This window comes from Sphaerodactylus townsendi, linkage group LG04 (assembly GCF_021028975.2).
Source record: "Sphaerodactylus townsendi isolate TG3544 linkage group LG04, MPM_Stown_v2.3, whole genome shotgun sequence".
Lineage (NCBI taxonomy): Eukaryota > Metazoa > Chordata > Lepidosauria > Squamata > Sphaerodactylidae > Sphaerodactylus > Sphaerodactylus townsendi.
In genome coordinates this window covers 32,521,407-32,541,467 of record NC_059428.1, presented here as the reverse complement: position 1 = coordinate 32,541,467, position 20,061 = coordinate 32,521,407, and the positions used below count along the sequence as shown (strand labels likewise).

At 43.7% G+C, this 20,061-nt stretch overlaps 1 protein-coding gene across 1 annotated transcript in view; it reads right to left on the bottom strand.

The window, feature by feature from the left end:
- The window catches only part of LOC125430831 (WD repeat-containing protein on Y chromosome-like), a 46,699-nt gene extending 31,525 nt beyond the window's left edge, over window positions 1-15,174 (bottom strand). The window contains exons 1-8 of the mRNA XM_048493085.1: window positions 15,103-15,174; window positions 14,808-14,836; window positions 9,567-9,846; window positions 6,217-6,270; window positions 4,276-4,359; window positions 3,952-4,017; window positions 2,009-2,239; window positions 1,271-1,350 (exon numbers count right to left, since the gene is read on the bottom strand). Coding sequence (XP_048349042.1) covers window positions 1,271-1,350; window positions 2,009-2,239; window positions 3,952-4,017; window positions 4,276-4,359; window positions 6,217-6,270; window positions 9,567-9,683 — 632 coding nt within the window. The 5' untranslated portion in view covers window positions 9,684-9,846; window positions 14,808-14,836; window positions 15,103-15,174. The remainder of the gene's footprint in view (window positions 1-1,270; window positions 1,351-2,008; window positions 2,240-3,951; window positions 4,018-4,275; window positions 4,360-6,216; window positions 6,271-9,566; window positions 9,847-14,807; window positions 14,837-15,102) is intronic.
- Between the last annotated feature and the right edge of the window lie 4,887 nt (window positions 15,175-20,061).

Below are 20,061 nucleotides of genomic sequence, written 5' to 3'. Positions count from 1 at the left end.
TGTTACAAAATTAAAATATGTGTATAAACAGACCGTCTTCTTCCATTGCCTAAGAGAAACAGTACAACTACCATATATTTTATCATGGTTGGTGAATATTATTAGCATGAGCCAAAACTCAAGGCCCTGCATATTTATGCTGCCCATACCTGCTTTATATATTTTTTTCTGGCACCAGTATCACTGTCAGGGGTCCTGGGGGACAAAATTCCAAGGGTCTAAATCAGCTGGAGGATCCCTGAAGTTTGCTGAATGTGTTTCCAATTAGTTCTGGTGGGTTTTCCGGGCTGTGTGGCCATGGTCTGGTGTATTTTGTTCCTAACGTTTCGCCTGCATCTGTGGCTGGCATCTTCAGAGGTGTATCCAGAGGTGGGATCCAACCAGTTCTCACCAGTTCACTAGAAGTGGTTACTAATTTTTTCTGAGTGCTGAGAAGGGGTTACTAAAGCAACCTCCCTGCCCAGTAGGGACTGGAGGTTCGTGTATGCGGCGGCGCCACTGTTTGAATCCCATCACCATTGGAACCTGTTATTAAAATTTTTGGATCCCACCACTGGGTGTATCACAGAGAAAAGTCTGTTTCACACTGTGTCTAAGTGAGAAGGAAAAGTTTAGTGGGGTATATTGTCCATGTCCCAGGGTGGGGGACCAATCATTAAGTGTTTGGGTGAAACTTGCTACTCAAAGGTGTGGTTGAGCGCATTGTATTGCGGGTGGGGTTATCAGTCCATTTTTTAAGTACTGGGAGCCAGGCTTTGCTAATTTTTAATGTCTCTTCTTTCTTATTGAAGTTGTCCTGGTGTTTGTGAATTTCAATGGCCTCCCTGTGCAGTCTGACATAGTAAGCTTCTGAATTGTCCAGAATTTCAGTGTTCTCAAATTGTCCAGAATTTCAGTGTTCTCAAATAAAATATTATGTCCAGTTTTGTTTAACACATGTTCTACAACTGCAGATTTTTCAGGATGGTTAAGCCGACAGGATGCTATAGATTAATGGTAACAGCAAGAAAAGTGATTTGTTTTGTTACAATATTTGCTTTGGATCGGGGTCATGGGAAGGGGGGTCATGGGGAGGGGGGGAGCAAGGCTGAATCTTTGTGGCTCTCAGCAGCCCTGTCAGGCACATCAATAGAATATTCAACAGGATTTCTATAATGTTAGCCAAAATTTGCAGCTTTTTCCAGTGAGCCAAACCCCAATGATCCAGTTGAAGAACATTAGTAGGGGGGAAGACCTTTTGTTTTAGTGATTATTTAGAATATACACTTACCCAGTTCCCAAGATTAATTTGTTGTATGGAGTCATGATAGCAAAATCCATCAACCGCTTAGATTTTTTGTGGGTTTTCCCCTTTTAAAAAAAGTTAAGCATTGACTGTGATTCCTGAGTTACAAATATCAATCAATCAATCAAATATGTTTTCAAAAGGCAACTGACTAAAAATAACTTGGGTGCAGGAGAGAACTAGATGAGCAGGGAACTGAACTGGATGAGGAAGAAAGTTTTATGTTTGGAAGAGAAGACTTTCTTTAAGATTTTCTTTAAGATAAATGGTGACAAAATATTTTTGAGTGCATCAGTATTCTAAGGTTTAAATGAAAACTATGCAAGCATGGAATAGAGGGTTGAGTTTGATTTTAGTACAGTGTGGTGTAGTGGTCTGAGTGCCAAACTAGGACCTAACAGATCCTGGTACAAATGTCCACAGACTCCAGACTGCCCTGGAAGCTTGCTGGGTAACCTTGGGCCAGTCATACACAATCAGTCTAACCTACTTCACAGGAGTGCTGTGAGGATAAAATAGAAGAAAATAGAATGATTTAAGCTGTTTTGGATCCTCATCAATGAGGAAGGCAGGGCATGAATGAAGTTAATAAATAATTAAACTGGTAGAGGGAATTCCATGACATGCAAAGACTTACATAATGTAAGCAGTTTGAAGTGTACCAATAGGATCCAATAATAACAGATAAATAGCACTTAGACAAGATGAAGAAATGAAACATACCAACACCATCTTGCTTCGTTTTTGTTTGAGCTGTGGTGTCCAGAAGGAAATAGTTCCATCTTCACGAGCTGTTATTAAGGTGCTATTCAACAATGAGCAAATGCGAATCACAGGCTCTCCATATGGGATATCCTGAATTGTGGCAGGAAGTGAGAAAGTGGTTCCTTTCAATCGGACAGTTGACCTATCCTGCCCTGTATATTCCAGGTGCATGTACGTGCAGAAGTCATTCTAGTACAGAGGGGAAAAAAGAGTCAGTCATTGGTGATAGTAACTTTCTTTGTCACTGGGTCAAGAGGACCAACTGGCATTGGAGGGTATAGTACAAATTATAGAAGTTGCAGGCCCATAGCCAGCCTTCTTTGTTAGGTAGTATTGCTCCATAACCAGAAAGTCTTCAAAGAAATAATGCCTTGCTTGTAAAATATCTTTCCCTTGCCTTTCCACCTGGTACTGAGTCAGGTTGGTTTTTAGTGCTAGTCTCAGACTTTTTTTTTTTAGTTCAGGAAAGCACAGAAACATAGAACTGGAAGGTATCTCAAGGGTCATCTAATCCAACCACTTGCACAACAGAGGAAATTCACAACTACCTCCGCCCCCCACTCCCAATGACCCCTGCACTTTGCCCAGAGGAAGGCGATAAACCTCCAGGATCCCTGGCCAATCTAGCATGGAGGGAAATTCTCTCCTGACCCCTAAGTGGTAATTGGCATTACCCTAGGCACAGGGGAATAATTTTATAAAACAGTGCCCGGGGCTAACCCTGGACACTGTGCCCCACTCAACCATTCAGGCTCACCCTGCCCCCGATTTCCACGTGGAGTTTGGGAGTGGGCTAGCCAGCTCACCCTGCCCTGATCTCCATGTGGAGGGCCAATTTGACACTGGCCTCAGCTCACCTGGGTCCAGTTTTAAGCTGCAGGCTTCCAGCTCAATCAAATCCTCAGGATTAGACTGAGTACTGGGGGGCTCACTGGCATTCAACTGTGCCCCTGCCCCAGACTCCACAGGGCATTTAGGACCAGGGCGCAGTTGCAAGGGGGGAGCGTGACCCTACACAAAGAAGTGGTGCTGGGGCTCTACCCCCTTCTGTGACTACACCACAGCCTGGACATGCTCTTGGGTCAATAAAGTTCTTGCTCCACCATGTCTCCTCTGCCAAGATTCTCCCTGGTGCACTAGAAAAATAGGTATGATTATGCCTGATTCTGATTCCCTTCCTCATTGAAACCCACCCATCCTTCACAGCTATTGATCTGTGGGATCCTGCACCCTCCCAGCAACTGGGGGCTGAAACAGAAACTACTATTAACAATGTCACTAAGCACAAGAATCTGTGTATATTTTGATAGCTCACAAACTGCTAGCAACAGAAATGTAAAAACTTGAACAGGGACACTTATTTTTATGTTCAGAAACTTTTGTCAATTTATAATGAACACCTTCTTTCCTCAACAGTACTGTTCTTTGGTTGTCCCCTAACTCTTTGAGAAACCTCTTGTGCACTGTCAGTCCTAATTAATCTGAAGGGGGACATTTTTCAGAATCACTTAAGCATGATAAAGGTGACAGTGATCTTTAAAAAATCCATCTGGGTGGAAGCTTGGGTAGACAAACCTGGTCAGGTCGTGGAGTCAGATTTGGGGCAACCCATTGCACTAGGCAGAGGAGTGCACCCATTAGCTCCATTCTGTCTATAGTGAAAAGGGCAAGATTCTTGCCTTGCCACTAACAGTGAACTGTGTCAAAGTGAAAGACATTTATTTTCCCTTTCAGCTCCGTGATCCCAGAACACCTGGAATTTGCCACCATCTTATCTCTCTTCCTTACTGGGCCTGTGCTTTCTTCATCACTTTCCCACAGTCATATCATATTTTAAGAACTTCATCATGTACTTATTCTATGCCAGTTCCTTGCTACATTTATTTGGAACATGAACTCACCCACTGAATCCAGCCACTTGCAAAATAGTCTATTTTCATGAAAAGTATTTCTATTTGTCCATCGTTCTGCAGGGGCAAAAAAGATCCATAATGAACTTCTATATATTGAAAGAGCAAGATTTCATGAGGCGTGCTAGGGTCTCTACTTGCAAAGAATTCACCGGATACAACCCAGCAATTGCAAGTGGTGGCAGTACTCATAAAAAATCTTAAGAGCCAGGTGTTAAATGTGGGGCAGGACAAGACGTTCATACACTCTCTCAATTTTAGTTCTTGGAATAATAAGCTATTTGGCATTCATCTTTCAAACTGCTGTTTGCTTACTACATTGTGGGATCCCATGCATTTCTTCACTGTGTGCTTGAAGTCTTCTATATCCAAATATTTATGTCCATTCATTTCTAGTTCCTGGAATCAGATAAAGCCATAATTAGAAAGAGAGTGGCCAACCTTTTTAGGGCTGAACACCATAGTCTCATATAGGGTTTCCAGGTTCCCTCTGGTCACCAGCAGGGGACGTGGGGTGTGTGGTAGAGCCGCCAGACCCAGGTTGGAAAGCTCTTGAGATTTGGAGATGGAGCGTGGGGCGGACAGGGACCTCAGGAGGGTATCATGCCACCCTCCAAAGCATCCATTTTCTCCAACTCAGAGGGGAACTGATCTCTATAATCGAGATGAGCTATAATTCCAGGAGATCCCCCAGTCTCATCTGGTGGCTGGCATCCCTAGACTCACACTAGTACCATTTCTTTCTCTCTTGAAAAGTCCTACATTTGAGCAAAGCTGAAAGCAGAAATAAAGCACGAAGATACTTGATACTCCCTGTCTTCAGGCTCTCTGAAACTTGGGTTCAATTGAATCTAATGCACACCAGGCCAGGTGTTCAGAGAAACCCTGAGCAGTTTGCAGTATCACAGGCTTCACTTCCAACAAATCACTCATAACATTTCACATGGAAATGTCTAGTAGGAAGTGTAGCTATTCTTGCAAAGAGGTAACCCTCCATTCAGCATCTGGGCCAACTCAGAGAGAAATCTGTAGCAGTTCATGAAGCTGGAGTTTCCCAGCCTGATTTATGATATGTGGAGTTGATGCATCACCATGAAGTTCTATCTGATTTATCTCAGTGGGCGAGTCAGCCTCCATGGTTTCCACATGAAGTAGAATGGAGAAATAGAGAACAAGGAAGGTCAGGGGAGAAGGCTAGAGATGGAGACAAGGCAGCTATTGGAACCAAACATAAATTAATGGGATCACAAAATCTTTTGCGTATAAGCATAACAAGCCATGGTTTGCACTGTTTCTTAATAAAATGAAATAAAGCCCTACCTAAACATTATACCTCTACCAGAGAATAATTCAGAGGCAAGAAGAAGAAGAAGAAGAAGAAGAAGAAGAAGAAGAAGAAGAAGAAGAAGAAGAAGAAGAAGAAGAAGAAGAAGAAGAGGAGGAGGAGGAGGAGGAGGAGGAGGAGTTAGGATTTATATCCCCCCTTTCTTTCCTGTAGGAGACTCAAAGAGGCTTACAGACTCCTTGCCCTTCCCCCCTCACAATAAACACCCTGTGAGGTGGGTGGGGCTAAGAGAGCTCCGAAAAGCTGTGACTAGCCTAAGGTCACCAGGCTGGTGTGTGTGGGAGTGTACAGGCTAATCTGAATTCCCCAGATAAGCTTCCACAGCTCAGGTGGTAGAGTGGGGAATCAAACCCGGTTCCTCCAGATTAGAATGCACCTACTCTTAACCACTACGCCACAATGATATATCTAGAGCAGTGGTGGCAAACCTATGGCACGCATGCCAGAGGTGGCACTCAGAGTCCTCTCTGTGGGCACGCGTGCACAGAGTTCGTCATGTAGAGGGAGCGGAAAATCACCCCCCCACACACACATACACATATCTAGGCTGGCCTTGCTTCTGAGTAAACCCTCCTAGGGTCGTGATTCACCCATTCAAAGCAATGCACAGTTGCTTCACCAAGCTTACTCCCGAGTAACGTGTGCCTCGGAGCAAACCGGTTTTTTTCTAAACTAAAACCTCAGTATTCAGGTTAAATTGCCATGTTGGCACATTGCGGTAATTAAGTGGGTTTTGGGTTGCAATTTGGGCACTCGGTCTCAAAAAGGTTCGCCATCACTGATCTAGAGGTTAAAAACAGAGCTATCCCTAGACAAAAGATCATTTTGAATCCATGTTCTTTTGTCCCCCACATGTTGTTCTTCTGAAAATTATCTTTGTCATTGGAGTGTACACTTTGGGATGGTCATACCTGAAAGGCTGCATGGAGTTTCTGAAGCTCCTCAAGAGTTACTTGCTGCTCAATCTTATGGAGACAAAAAGTAAAATGAAATAATTTTCAAAAGGTACTTGCATCAGGCATTCCAGGCAAGGAGGTCCCTTGGAAACATAAAAGGAGAATAAAGAATTGACCTATCTCCATATCTTGAGATATTGACCTGCATACAGAAATGCCTTTGTGTCTGTGCTGAAACTACTGTGAATCACTTCGACCAGATAAGTCCACATTCTGGTGTTTTATAATTTTATGTAGAGAATCTTAGCTCTCTTTTGATATTTTTTTGTTTCTTATTCTTTTTCACCAGCTGCCTCAGAGGTTTTATTTCCTTGAAGAAGAAGAAGGCAGCTATTTGAATATGTGCAGGGCATCATGCATCAATAATTTACTGTGTACACAATGTGAATCCCTTAGCTGTGAAGTGATAGCTTTTTGGATTACTTATTTCACTGGAATAGAAAAAAAATGGGAAAGGTTGCGTTTCATTCTACTACAGTTGTGTCAAAATAGCAAAGCACATTGCTGCTAAACGTTTGTTAATTAACAATTTGGATTCCATCCTTCACAAGATTGGAACGTAAGAACAAAAGAACAACCTTGTCAACTCTGAATCAACCAGTTCAATGTTTCAGTTGCAGTCTGCCAAATGTCACTGGATGCTCTCAGACAAGGCATAAAGCTGACGGTCTTTTGCAGTCATGTGTTCACAGCATCTGATGTTCAGAGATATACTGTGTCTGGACATAAAGACTCCATTTTGTTACCATGGCTAATACCCATGTCTAGCGTGAATTTGCCCCACCCCTGTTAAGAGAGTCAGGAAACAATACCTTAGAACAGACTTTCTCAACCTTTTGGCCCTGAAGAAACCCTTGAAATATTTTTCAGACCTCAGGTAACCCTTCACATTCAGGTTCAAATAATGGCCATAAGTTGCAAAATTATTATATTAGTTTCATGTTTAGGCCTGTATATATGCATATATGCATTGATGTACTAATGCAAGGAAATATCTGAGAAGATTTACTTTTTTCATCATCATCAACATCATTAAACTTATCAGGACTGTCTATTGTAGAATCCTCCTTTTCTTTTTAATGCCTGCTGTCGGACCCTCAGACATGACTTAATGGACATATATGAAATTTATTTATGATAACAGGATAAAGTAACTACAAGAAAACTGCAGGGAAAAGATACAGGAGGGAGAGACTGATATCACAGGCCAAGTTGGATGATTCCATTTAATTTCTTTTAAAAACTAGCTTTACTCTCCCCTTTCTGTAATATAGCATTTACCTCAATGGTCTCCCCTATCTCATATCAAAAATCATTATTGGATTCAACTAAATAAACCCAGCCCCTCAGCGCACTGCCAGAGAGCTTAGAAAGAGTTGCAATTGTACTTTTGTTTGGTCTCTGCTTACTCCTTTGATAGCAGATTGCCCTAATTTGAAATAATTTTTAAATCAATCATGATCTCCCATGGAATTCCTAGTCACCTCTGCAGAACCCTAGTTGAGAAACCCTGCCTTAGAAGCTAGGAACTAAAAAAACCCCAGCAGCACAGACAGATCATTATAAAAATGCAAATGATTAAAATATCCACTGCACTTCCACACACACACACACCAATCCAGTCAGAGTTTTAGACTTGTGCTTAGTATGGAAATACATGAATGGAATTGTGACTGGAAGGGGGAGCAGCTGGAGGTGGAAATTTGGCAGAGGAACAGGGAGTCGTGTATATGTGTTGATATGAACACATGAGGTTGTCTTGAAAGCCAGCTGAAAAATTCAGTTGGTGCAAAATGGTGCCTGGCTATTGTTAAGTGTTGAATACGGATCGTACCCATCTGTTTCCAGGCACAATTCAAAGCGGCAATTCTTACTTTTAAGGCCCTAAATGGCTTGGGGTCAGGGTACCTGAAGGACATTCTCCTTCCCTACTGCTAATCAGATTGGTATTTGGGTTTGCATGCCCCTGCTCAGTAATAACTGGAAGAAGCATCACATTCAGCATGAGGATGAAGACAAAATTGCCTCTGCATTCCAAGCCATCCTATCCTATATGAATGTTTGCAAATGTTCCTAATGTCCATGCATCCCTGCTTGATGTTTCCAGTGGCTGCTGATTATGTATGCAGAAGGACCTATTCGCTGGTATCCTCACTGTGATGATAACATATGTAATCGTTCTCACTTATCTGATACAGGTTGCTGCTGTCTGACATAATCACATTTTTCAGGGTAACACCAAATCATGGTTTGGTGCTACGTGAATTAGCCTCACTTCTCTTTTCATGAGCAGCAAGCTAAATAGTAATTTGATGTTTGGTAAACCATTGCTGGCACTTCCGACTGAACTGTCAACTTATTATTTGTGCTTAACTTTCAAGTCAAGATAACAAATGTAGTCTGGTGTAACCTGTTTGCAACCCTAGTTTTATAAAACCAGAGCAAAATTTATAGTGCCACACTAAGCAGATTTATACTCTTCTGAGTCCACTGAAGTTAATGAGTATTGGCTTAGAAGGGGGGCAGTGGTGGTTTGCCAGTTCAAATGTAATGCCAAACAATAGGTTTATCCAGGCTGTAACTTGTGGTGTGTGGGAGGGAAAGTGAGGAGAGATCACATTTCAGGTTTATTAATGTGAAAGCAAATCATGGTTTGGTGTTATGACTAAGACGTGCCAGCTTTACAATATATCAGTTGTACCTGGCAGATCGTTTTTGGAAGGCTAAATGTTGGTATTTGGCAAGTGCCAGTCACATAATCCAGTAATGAAGGAGTTAATGTTGTGCAAGCTAATTAGTCAGTGAGGTCAGAAGTTAGTGACCAGGTAATTGACCCCCATTGGTCAAGCAGGTCTACATGCAGGTCTGCATGTACGCAAGAGGTATATATCCTTTATTCATTCTCTGCACATGCTGTCTAGTAGCTTATTAGCCGTGTGATAGCCAAGCAGAAGCTAGCTAGCTGATGGAACTAGCCAGTTAGAAAGGCATCTTCTTGTTTTATATCCAAGTTTACCCTTCCCTTCTTTTATAGTTAGTAAACTTTATTCAGTAAGCAACTGCCTCTGCCTCTTTATTGTTCAACACAACACAAGCCTTTATTGGCATATAGCCTCTTTATTGTGCAAATGCTGCATTTATAAGAAGTGTGATATTATTATCACAACCAAGATTCACTTCACTAAACTTCCAAACAGATCCCCCTCTGATATTTACATGACTCAAGCATTCACACAAACATAATCTCTTGCACCATTTAACATTTTTACAAATCCTCCAGCTCCCTGCAAGGGAAGTCGCAATACCTTTCCTCTCCATGAGCTCCTAGACGGACTGACATGATGAACTCTTTCGCTCTCCAGTATGTTTTCCATAAGTCCTATGGAGTGGCTTCTCTGCTGCCCTTTGATGAACTCCTTCATCAGCCATTCTGGGACCTGGGCTATCTCTTCCTGAGGGTCTTGTGAAAAACTGCTGCGAGAAACCGGAGAAACAGCTTGCAACCTGGGGCCTCCTAAAGAAGTCTGAGCACGTCGAGACAAAGGGTCTGTTGTAGCTGTAGACTCTCTCAGCTCATTCAGAATGCTGCCAAAGCACAAATGTGAGAAGGTAGTCACAGATCATATTATCTCTGTTCATTAATTATTAGATGCCCACAGCGGAAAAAGGTATGGTTCCAAGCAGAAAATAGCATGATTCCACTGCATGAATTGGGCTAGCAACTGAAGAGGACAGAACTGTGCACTCTTTTTCATACATAATTCTCAAATTTCTCGTCTATGGTACTAAAAGGGGGGGGGGGAAAGAAACTGAGGCACAAATGGATGATCCATTCATATTCACACAAGGACTGAGTACCAGCATTGCAGAAAGAGAAGTCATGCTGTATAGCTCCAGCATGGACAATTTCACTACAGATTCAGTGTGGTATATTTTTTTATTTACTTCATTTATAACCTACCTTCTCCCCAGTGGGGATTAAGCTAATAGTGAGTGACCAGATCAAGGTCAGCCAACAAACTTCCATGACAGAATGGAGATATGAACATGGGTGTTACTGACATTCTGACCACTATGCTATATTAACGGTCACTAGTAGATACTACTGGTCAGATGAGAAATGGGGAAACCCAGTTTAAACGTCCCTGCTGCTATGAAGCTCAGTGGGTGTCTTGGCCCACCCACTCACTCGCAACTCAACCAGCCTCACTTAGCCAGCAGGGTATAGAGATTAAGAGAGGTGGATTCTAATCTGGAGAACTAGGTTTGTTTCCCCACTCTTCCACATGAAGCCTCCTGGATGACCTTGGGCCAGTCACAATTCTCTCAGAACTCTCTCAGCCCCACCTACTTCACAAAGTGTCTGTTGAGGGGAGAGGAACGGAAGGACTTTGTAAGCCTCTCCTCTTCTCCTCTTCTTCTTGTGGGGGTACACATATTTTGTCCTGAGTTCTTGGTAGGAAAGATGGGATACAATTGTATTAAACATGTAGTTAAATCAGTATAGATTACGTTTTCTATATTAAACTACACAGGCTTGCAACTTGACCTGCATTTGAAGGGTGGGGTTTTTTTTGTGGGGGGGGGGGATTACACAGAAAGTTGTGGCTATTCTCAGCCTCCGTAATATGCACTAAGCCAGGGAATGTTAAAGTTGCACTTCTAAGTGAATTAATGGTTTATGTATGGCAAAGTGAATTTGAATAGCTAATGAAGCCCCCCTCCCATCTGAAATGAAATAGAGATTTCAAGGCCAGAATCAACTGGGTGTTGTGGGTTTTCCTGGCTGTGTGGCTGTGGTCTGGTAGTTTTTGCTCCTACTATTTCGTTCTCATGCAAGCAAAACGTTAGGAGCAAAAACTACCAGACCATGGCCACACAGCTTAGAAAATCTCCTTCTTTGGAATCTCCTTCTTTGGAGGTTTTTAAACAGAGGCTGGATGGCCATTTGTCAGGAATGCTTTTATTATGTGTTCCTGCATTGCAGGGGGTTGGACTTGATGGCCCTTGGTGTCTCTTTCAACTCTATGATTCTATTCTATGGCCGTTTCCGCACGAATGCGGAAGCGGCCGGGTCGGCGTACTTGAAGCCGACCCGAGGACGCTAGGACCGTCTTCATTAACGCAGACGGTCCTAGAAAAAAACGATTGCCTGGCAGCGCTCGCAGCATGGCCAGCCGACTCGGCTATGTCCGGGCCTTCTTGAAGCTGTCGGCCGAGGCCTGGGGACACTTCGCTAACCTGGCGCCGCTTCGCTCCAGCAGCGCCAGGGTGAAGCGTAATCCCCAGGTACTCGTATCAGCTGAAGGCCAGCGGGACAAACAGGCTACGGGGAGGAGTGGGAAGCGCCGGAAGCCGCTAAAGCTCGCTGGATGCGTTCACCAGAGTGCGCTTCCAGTAGCACTGGGGAAAAAAACGCCGGCCAGACGAGCAGTGGCCTTGGCTGAGAGTGGGCAAGTGGCTGCAAAGCAGCTGCGCCTGTGCGAAGACGTAAGCGACCTGGAGGCCAGCGCTTTTTGCCTCTCCAGGTCAGCCATTAAATGCCCACGTCGCGAGCTGACCTATGATTCTATGATCCACAACACCCAAATAAAGGTTTCTACAAGTACACAGGAATGAAAGAAGAAAGCGTTTGCATACACAGTCAGTTCAGGAATTAAAAAGTAGACATCCTTTAAGAAACAAGGAGCACAAGTCAATGGGCTTAGAAGGCTGTCATTCTTTTTAGGATTCTGCGAGCATAGGGACTTGAAATTATTTTGCAGCCAGATCAAATTGTTGTACCGTGTTAGAAGCAGATTCCTTTTACTATGGTCCAACCAGTTGCCCTGCTCACACAAATTATTTACAGTATGGGAGCCTGGTTACTTCATAGCACTGCTAACACTATGAATGGCCAAAACAAGGCCCGGAAGGATTTTTGGCAGAAGGCCAGACTGAAGAGAAATTATTTCTGTGTATAAGTCGTGAAGGGTTGTTTGGGTTGCTTTTTTTTGTTTTGTTTAATGTTGACCTAGAAATGTTGCTAGGCTGCAGTTATGCCTACTGCATAGTGTACAGGTCTCCAAGTTGTTTCTGTAACAAAAAGAAATTATTCTTTTGATAAACTGGAGATTAAAGTGGTTCATAAATGATTCAGTGATTTGTAGCAAAACACACATGCAGTCCAATGAATATTCAACAGAATTCTAACTAAGTTTGAGCTGATTGCACCTTGGACAGAGCTGTAGGAAAGTTTTGCTGCATGTGAATATGCTTGTGAAACAATGAACTGACCCTAGCTCAGTGCTGGTTTGATACTGTACAGAACCCCCTCTCAAGATTTAAAAAAGAAGCCCCGCTGATCTAGTAGGTTCAGTGCATTTTAAATAAGCTAAAGCATCATATAAGGGGCTGTCTGGAACTCTCCTTTTGCACTGTGGGAAAGAGAAACTTAACAAGTTTGTCAGAATGAGGCTCTAATTCTTAGTACCAAGGGTCCACTCTACTAAAAAAAAAAAGGGAGAGGGATGTTTGCAAACCCTGGAGAAAATAATGGGTGCTGGACAAAATAATATTTTAATGGGACCTGGAGGAGGGAGGGAGTTGCATGTTGACCATCCTGCTAGATTGTAACAATAAAGAGTTGCCAAGTACCAGCCAGGTCTGGTGTCTCCTCACCACTACCAGATTGAACAACCAGGGCAAATCAGGAGGATCGCTGTGTGATGGACAGTGCTGTCCTTAGCCACTGAAGTTAATCAGCTTGAAAAAAGTGTAACTCTGTTTAGGATGGCATTGCAAATTAGCAGTTTGATGGCTTGTTTCCTAAGTACCTGGGTCACAAAATTAGCTCGTAATCAATAGGAAGACTAGCCTTGTGTGGATTGCTGTTTCCTCTTGAATGTGGTGTGTGGCAAACCAACTAGAATAACTTTCCAAGACGAGATGTCAAGCAATGATTTATTCTTTTCATGGTAAAGCGAACCCTTTGGCACTCCGATGTTATGGAGGTCTACAATTCCCATCAGCCCTGCAATTTAGCCATGCTTGCAACGGCAAGGATGGGAGGTGTGATCCCTGTAATTCGGAGGCTCAAAGGATCGCTTCACTTCATACTTGCTCTGCCCTATCTCCCCATGGGGCTTTAAAGTGGCTTACATTGCTCTCCTCTTCTGCAATTTATCTTTACAACAACCCTGTGAGGTAGGTTAGACTGAGGCTGTATGACTGTCTGAAGGTCACCCAGCAAGCTTCAATGGCAGGGATTCAAACCTGGGTTTCCCAGATCCTAGTCTGACTCTCTAACTACTACACTATACTGGCTGCCAACTACGTGGGCATGATGTGGTTTAGATTGGCACTTACTATCTGGAGAGTCTATCATGCAGAATGGTAATCTGTTATGGCAGAAATCCTTACAGATTTCTATAGCTATAGACATTTTATTCAAAAAAACTGGGATTTCTTATTCTTCATCTGTACTGGGAAGGGAACTCGGCACTGTGACTAAATTTTTTTAAAATAGAACAATCAACAGAACTTTCTAAGAAAATACAATTCATGGTTGTTTTGTGGAATCTCTGGATTATGGGAACTAAATAAATGATGCTGATGAACAGGGTTGGGTTAGGCAGGGGGAGGGGGGAGTTGCAGGCGGCTTTATAAATCAGCTAATTCTAACTAACCCATTTTATTAGCATGTCAATGATTACATTAAAATGATTCTGTTTTTATCCCATCACTGGTATGCTTTAATCCTGGCCTTCTGGCTTACTTACTGAGGCTTTCATGGGATGTGTGGCTGGCTTTTATCTCTTTTATGTCTTGGGGCGTTTTCCCACTTACCTTAAATGGCTACTCTCTCTAGAAGTAGCATGAGATTACAACACTCCCCACTACAGGGTGGCGCAACGAAATACACCCGGCGCTTCCTTGTTGTGCCCCCCCCCAGCGCCCACGACATTCCTGGTGCCTTTGAAACTGCACCGGGCACTCTTTTATATGACCCAGGTGGCCCAGCAGAATTAGGTAGGAAGTTTTCTCAGACGCAGCGCCAATGGCAGCAGCGCTGGGAAGTTCTGCTATAACAACCTTTTGGACTATGGTAAGCGGGAAACACCCTAGGACTGTATGACTTTGCTGCTGATTTTATTGACTGCCAGTTTTAACATGAATACTGGATAGTTTTATTGCTAAAAACAGGTTTTATTGAACGCTTTTGTACTTGTGTATCATTTTGATTGGTATCTTTCATTGCTAATTTTTCGTCTGTCAGATGTCTTAAGCAGATTCTCCTGCAGTGGGGTTTCAATAATGAAAGTAGAAATTAAAAGCACAACACCGCTGCCGTGCAATTGGCTAGTAAAGACAGATTTTTTTCTTTTTCTTTTCTGCTCACATTTCCCTAAAGAAACAGAGTGCCATGACCTTTTCCAAATCTAAGAGAGATTGTGGGGTTGAAAGATTCTCTCTTTGTAGCCAGCACTCAGGGGTGAAGCTAATTATAATACGCAGCACGTTTCCAAGCAAAGCAGGCAGAACAAAAAAAAAGTGTTTTTACATACCAAGAATATCCACAAGTGAAATGCACACGCTGACAAGACAGAAAACAAAGGGATTGTTTCTAAACAGAATAATTGATCATCCTGTAGTAGAATATTTCGGTTCATAGGAAAGAAAGATCAACAACTTTGGTTTCCTAACAACTAGTACAGCTTCCAAACAATACTGATTAGTAGCCGGTTCTGGCCTCTGCCTGAACCACAACTCCTTTTAGTTTTCAAAAAAGACAACAAAATAGTTGGGTTTCTAGGCAAAGGAAAACAAGCTGTTGTTTTCTTCCATGTTTCTACTTCTTACCTGTTCAGAGTAGATGTTTCTAGCTTTCCTGAAGCAGAACTTGATCTCACTTTTCTCCTCAGAGGCATGGTATAAAAAAAACCAAGCCAAGCTTCAACCTGCCCAGCGTCAACCACAGTTGCAAGTTCTCTCTCTGGCAGCAGCGCGTGCCAACTTTGCTGTGCACGCTGGAGCTTCCTGGGTAGGTCTCAGTGTTTGCAGCAGTTCTTGTGACAGCTATCTTTGCACCTCCCTCAAGTCCCACAGCATCACATGTAAAGGTGACTGGGAATACGTATAGCAACCCTTCGGACCTGCTCACACTGTACGATGAATGCACAGCTGAGCAAGGGAATTCCGAAAAAAAAAGCAGCAGAGACAGGAGCAGAAGGGTGGTATACATGTATTGTGTCAGACCTCCTTACTTCCGCATGTTTTATCTCAGCTTCAGGCCATTGTGTTCGCTCAGCCCTTTTTTCATGAACCTCGTGGAATTTTTCCTGCTTAATCTTGAATCTTGTTGTGAATCTCCTCAATCCCCAAGCATTTTTCCTTGCACATTGAAATGATACTCTGGAATACAGACATTTTCCTCAGCTTTTGCAGGGAAATCGCATTTTCTCAGGGTTTTAAACCAAATGTTTGTTGTTTCCAGGTAACACCTTTATTGCACTTTGGAGCACTGCATATTCTGTGGTTGTAGAAATGCCACGTAAGTCCCTATTAACTTCAGCAGGTTTTGGTACTCTGCCACTTCAATCCAGAGGTGGGATCCAGCAGGTTCTCACAGGTTCCCGAGAGTAGGTTACTAATTATTTGTGTGTGCCGAGAGGGGGTTACTAATTGGTGATTTTGCCACGTGATTTTTGCCTTAGTTACGCCCCTCCTCCGCTCCCTCAGCAGTGGAAGGCCGCAGAACTTAAAGCAGTCTAGCAGAGTGCCGCACAGGCGTCGTGGCAGGTCTGTACCCTGCGCGGCATTACCTTCTCGCATATGTTTCATGAGGACTAGGCATGGCCTGAAATGCCTACAGCCCGCTTGGAATGCCCTCCCACCTGGAATGCCCAATACGCCTCTTAATTGTTCCTCGCATACTTAACCTCATTGGCGTTATGCCACTGTTTGAATCCCACCACCATGGGAACCTGTTACTAAAAATTTTGGATCCCACCACTGCTTCAATCTGACGCCAATGTTGGCTATTTAACAGCGCCATCCCAAGCAGAGTTACACCATTCTAACTTTGTTGACCACTGGATTTGGAAGGGTTGGACTTCTAAACTGTTCATCTCTGTTTATTTTGAAACTATTTTAGAGGCAGTACCCCTTCAGCAGGCTTTTAAAATGTGAGTGGGATTTGATTTACCTTTAGTAAACAACAGCAGTAAAAAATATAATTCCAGAAATTATATTTTGTATATTATTTTGTATATCATCAAACAGCAACAAATTATAATAAATCACTGCTGGATAGGTTTAAAAATATATTTTTATACTGCATTGTCCACTCAGACCTCACAGCTGGATTAAAAACAGTTCAGACCTTAGCACTGGGAATTGCTATTGAATGGCACGGCATTCATAAGGACAGCATTTGGATCCTCTACTATCTTGTTTAGAGTAAGATTCAGGTCCAGTAGTACCTTAAAGAGCCAGTGTGGTGTAGTGGTTAAGAGCAGGTGCACTCTACTCTGGAGAACTGGGTTTGATTCCCCGCTCTGCCACTTGAGCTGTGGAAGCTTATCTAGAGAACCAGATTAGCTTGTGCATTGCAACACATGCCAGCTGGGTGACCTTGGGCTAGTCACAGTCCTTCAGAGCTCTCTCAGCCCCACCTACCTCAAAGAATGTTTGTTGTGAGGGGGGAAGGAAAAGGAGATTGTAAGGCCCTTTGAGTCTCCTTACAGGAGAGAAAGGGGGGATATGAATCCAAACTCTTCTTCTTAAAGACCAACAGGATTTCCAAGGTATAAGCTTTCAAGAATCAAAGCTTCCTCCCTCTTTAATATCTGACAAAGGGAGCTTTGACTCTCAGAAGCTTATACCTTGGAAATCTTGTTTGTCTTTCAGGTGCTTCTGGACTGGGATCTTAATTGCAGACCAGCACCCATTGGAAACCTATTCCCAGTAGTCATTTTTGCATAATACAAAAGCATGCTTAATATTTCTGTGCTTTTGGGCATGATCACCTAGTATGACTGAAAACTGTGCCTCCCTATTCAAACACAATCTAGGGCAGTGATGGCGAACCTTTTTGAGACCGAGTACCCAAATTGCAACCCAAAACCCACTTATTTATTGCAAAGTGCCAACACACGGCAGTTTAACCTGAATACTGAGGTTTTAGTTTTAGAAAAAATGGTTGGCTCAGTATGCGTGCGTTAACTTGGGAGTAAGTTTGGTGGTAGTCAGTGGCTTTGCTTTGAAGCAACCATGCAACTCTTCCAACAGGTGAATCACGACCCTAGGAGGGTTTACTCAGAAGCAAGACTCATTGCCAGCAACTGAGCTTACTCCCAGGTAAAGGATTGCGCTTTTAGTTCTTATATGCGATGAAAATCAGTGAGGTTAACAGTGGCTTAACAGGGTTACCTACACTCGGTAGGTTTCCTCAAAACTAGGTCTTAGATTTAATGCTAATAATCGAGCCCAGCAGCCCAGGCCAGCCTAGATGTGGGGGGGGCGGGGGGGGGGGGGGGAGGCAACTCTGTTTGCGCGTGCCCACAGAGAGGGCTCTGAGTGCCACCTCTGGCACCCGTGCCATAGGTTCGCCGCCACTGATCTAGGGTCTGTTAAACACCAGGTGTATGAACCTCTATGAACCACTTTATGTATTCTGTCAACAAGGGAATCTTCCTACCTTCCCCACCCTTGCCCATTGCTGTAGCCCCATGAGCTTTCCTTCTGACCCAGCAGACCTCCCTCAGCACCAAAAGACTGCCCTGAGAGAAATCAGCAAAAATCATCCTCCTTCAATTAGAAGAAATTCTTAATGAGATCCAACTCATATTGCTCTATGTTGTCGTCTCACTAAGCTGCATGGCAATTTCCCTATTTCAGACCAATCATTTACCTATTTGTACCATCAGTTATTGGTTTTTCTAACTGTTGCTGCCAACGCTACATGTTTTGCACCTTTTCCAATATTATGAACCCAGCAACTGCCCCAGCAATGAAATAGATAATTTTGTTCCATCTTCGGCTCTTGAAAGAGGTTAACTCTCTTTGTAAGTGCTTTTTGGTAAATGGAGGTAAAAACAAATGAGAACCTGAAGATACTGGTACCAAGGGACAGGCCCCCTCCCATTCATATTTTTTGTAACTGATTTTCTTTTGACATTTTACCCTCATATAAAATCTCACAGAATCTGCCCTCTTTCTACTTGACTGCTTCTTGAAAGAATGCATTTGAGACTGAAATATATGAGCTTGGAATGTAGTGAACGAGTATCCACTACTGAGGTTCTCTAGTTGGCTAAATCCCTTGATGTGGCTCATGTATAAGTTTTATTGAACATAACACAGAAAATTACTCTAGTGCAGAGAATAAGGGACTGTTAATCTCTTCATTACTCCTTCTTAAGTGTATCGTTTTGAGCATACAACATGAAGAATGTTCCATTGCCCGTGGGAGGCTATCTAGATGATTGAGATTCATTCCTGGAACCTTACTGCTTAAAATAACAAATTGCTGCTGCTAGAAAGATATATGCAACCAACCTGCTATATGTAACCACTGCTATCTGTGCATTCTTTCCTTGATCTTTACTTTATGGCTTCACACACTTTGTAGACAACTAGGCTTTCCCTAGTACTCCTGTCCCATGGGAACTGTACTACATCCATTATCTCATAGGGCAGGAAGCCAGGTGGCTTTCTCTTGCTATCTGCTGCCGACTTTGGGGTGCCTTAGCTCCAAAAACTGTTTTTCCTAGGCTACCCAGGAGAAAGAGAGAAAGCAGGAGGAGGGAGCTCTCTGAGGGGATAAAGGGGACTGTGAATGCCAGCTTTGTCAGAACTGTCTTTGCCAAGTGTGGTGCTTTGATGCCTATTAAATAAACGCTACTCATCAAGCCCTACAGGGGAGGGCGGGGTATAAATCGAATAATGAATGAAATGAAAGAATCAATACTTCAGAGTCCATATATTGGCTAAGGTTGTGAGACCTAACATCCAAGTTCCAAGGCTCCGCTGTGACTTGGCCCCCGATCCAAGAAACTGGTTATCTTTGTGGAAATCCCCTTCTGTCCACTCAAGCAACATAGTGCCAGATTGTGTGATGTTGTAGGTCGTTTCTACATCGGCCTCCAGAAACGCCTTCCATCAGCCCGGCCGAGTTCCGGGCCATTAGAGCTGTATGCCCGCTTCGCGATGAGCGGGCCGAAAGCAGAGGTGTCGCCAGACGCGTGGGCGAAGCTGACTCCTGCAGGCCGCCCTCCCCCCTTCTCCATGTCGCTTCCCGCCACGATGTCCCGGTGCGTTAGCCTGCTGCCCGTGGAAGCCCGCCCATGTCCTCCGACCCCTGGAGGTCCGAGGACAGCGATAGGCGGGCGGGCTTCCACGGGCAGCAGGCAGCGACCGGGGACAACGTGAGTGGGAAGGAGAAGGGGCAAGCAGTCTTCCCGGCTGCTTGGTTCGCACCAAGTGTCGCTGGAGCAAGACACTCCCTCAAACAACAACCCTTTAAAGGGGTGTGTTGTTTAGGGCTGCCAGGACACCGCTTCCTGGGGGGGGAGGAAAGCGGAGTCAGGTCGCCCGCTGCTGCGTTGCAGCAGCAGCAGCGCTTCTGTAAACGGCGACCTGGGAAGCGCAAGCACGTTTTACATCCCCCAGGCAGTCGTATATGGGCCGTGCGGAAACGACCGTAGACTTTTCTTTATTTGTTGCTTGATTATCAGAGCCTTACTAGGGGAGTTCTTTCCCATTGCCCCTGATGCCAATAGGAAATGTCTACTTCACTGATTTAGAATGAGGTCCCTT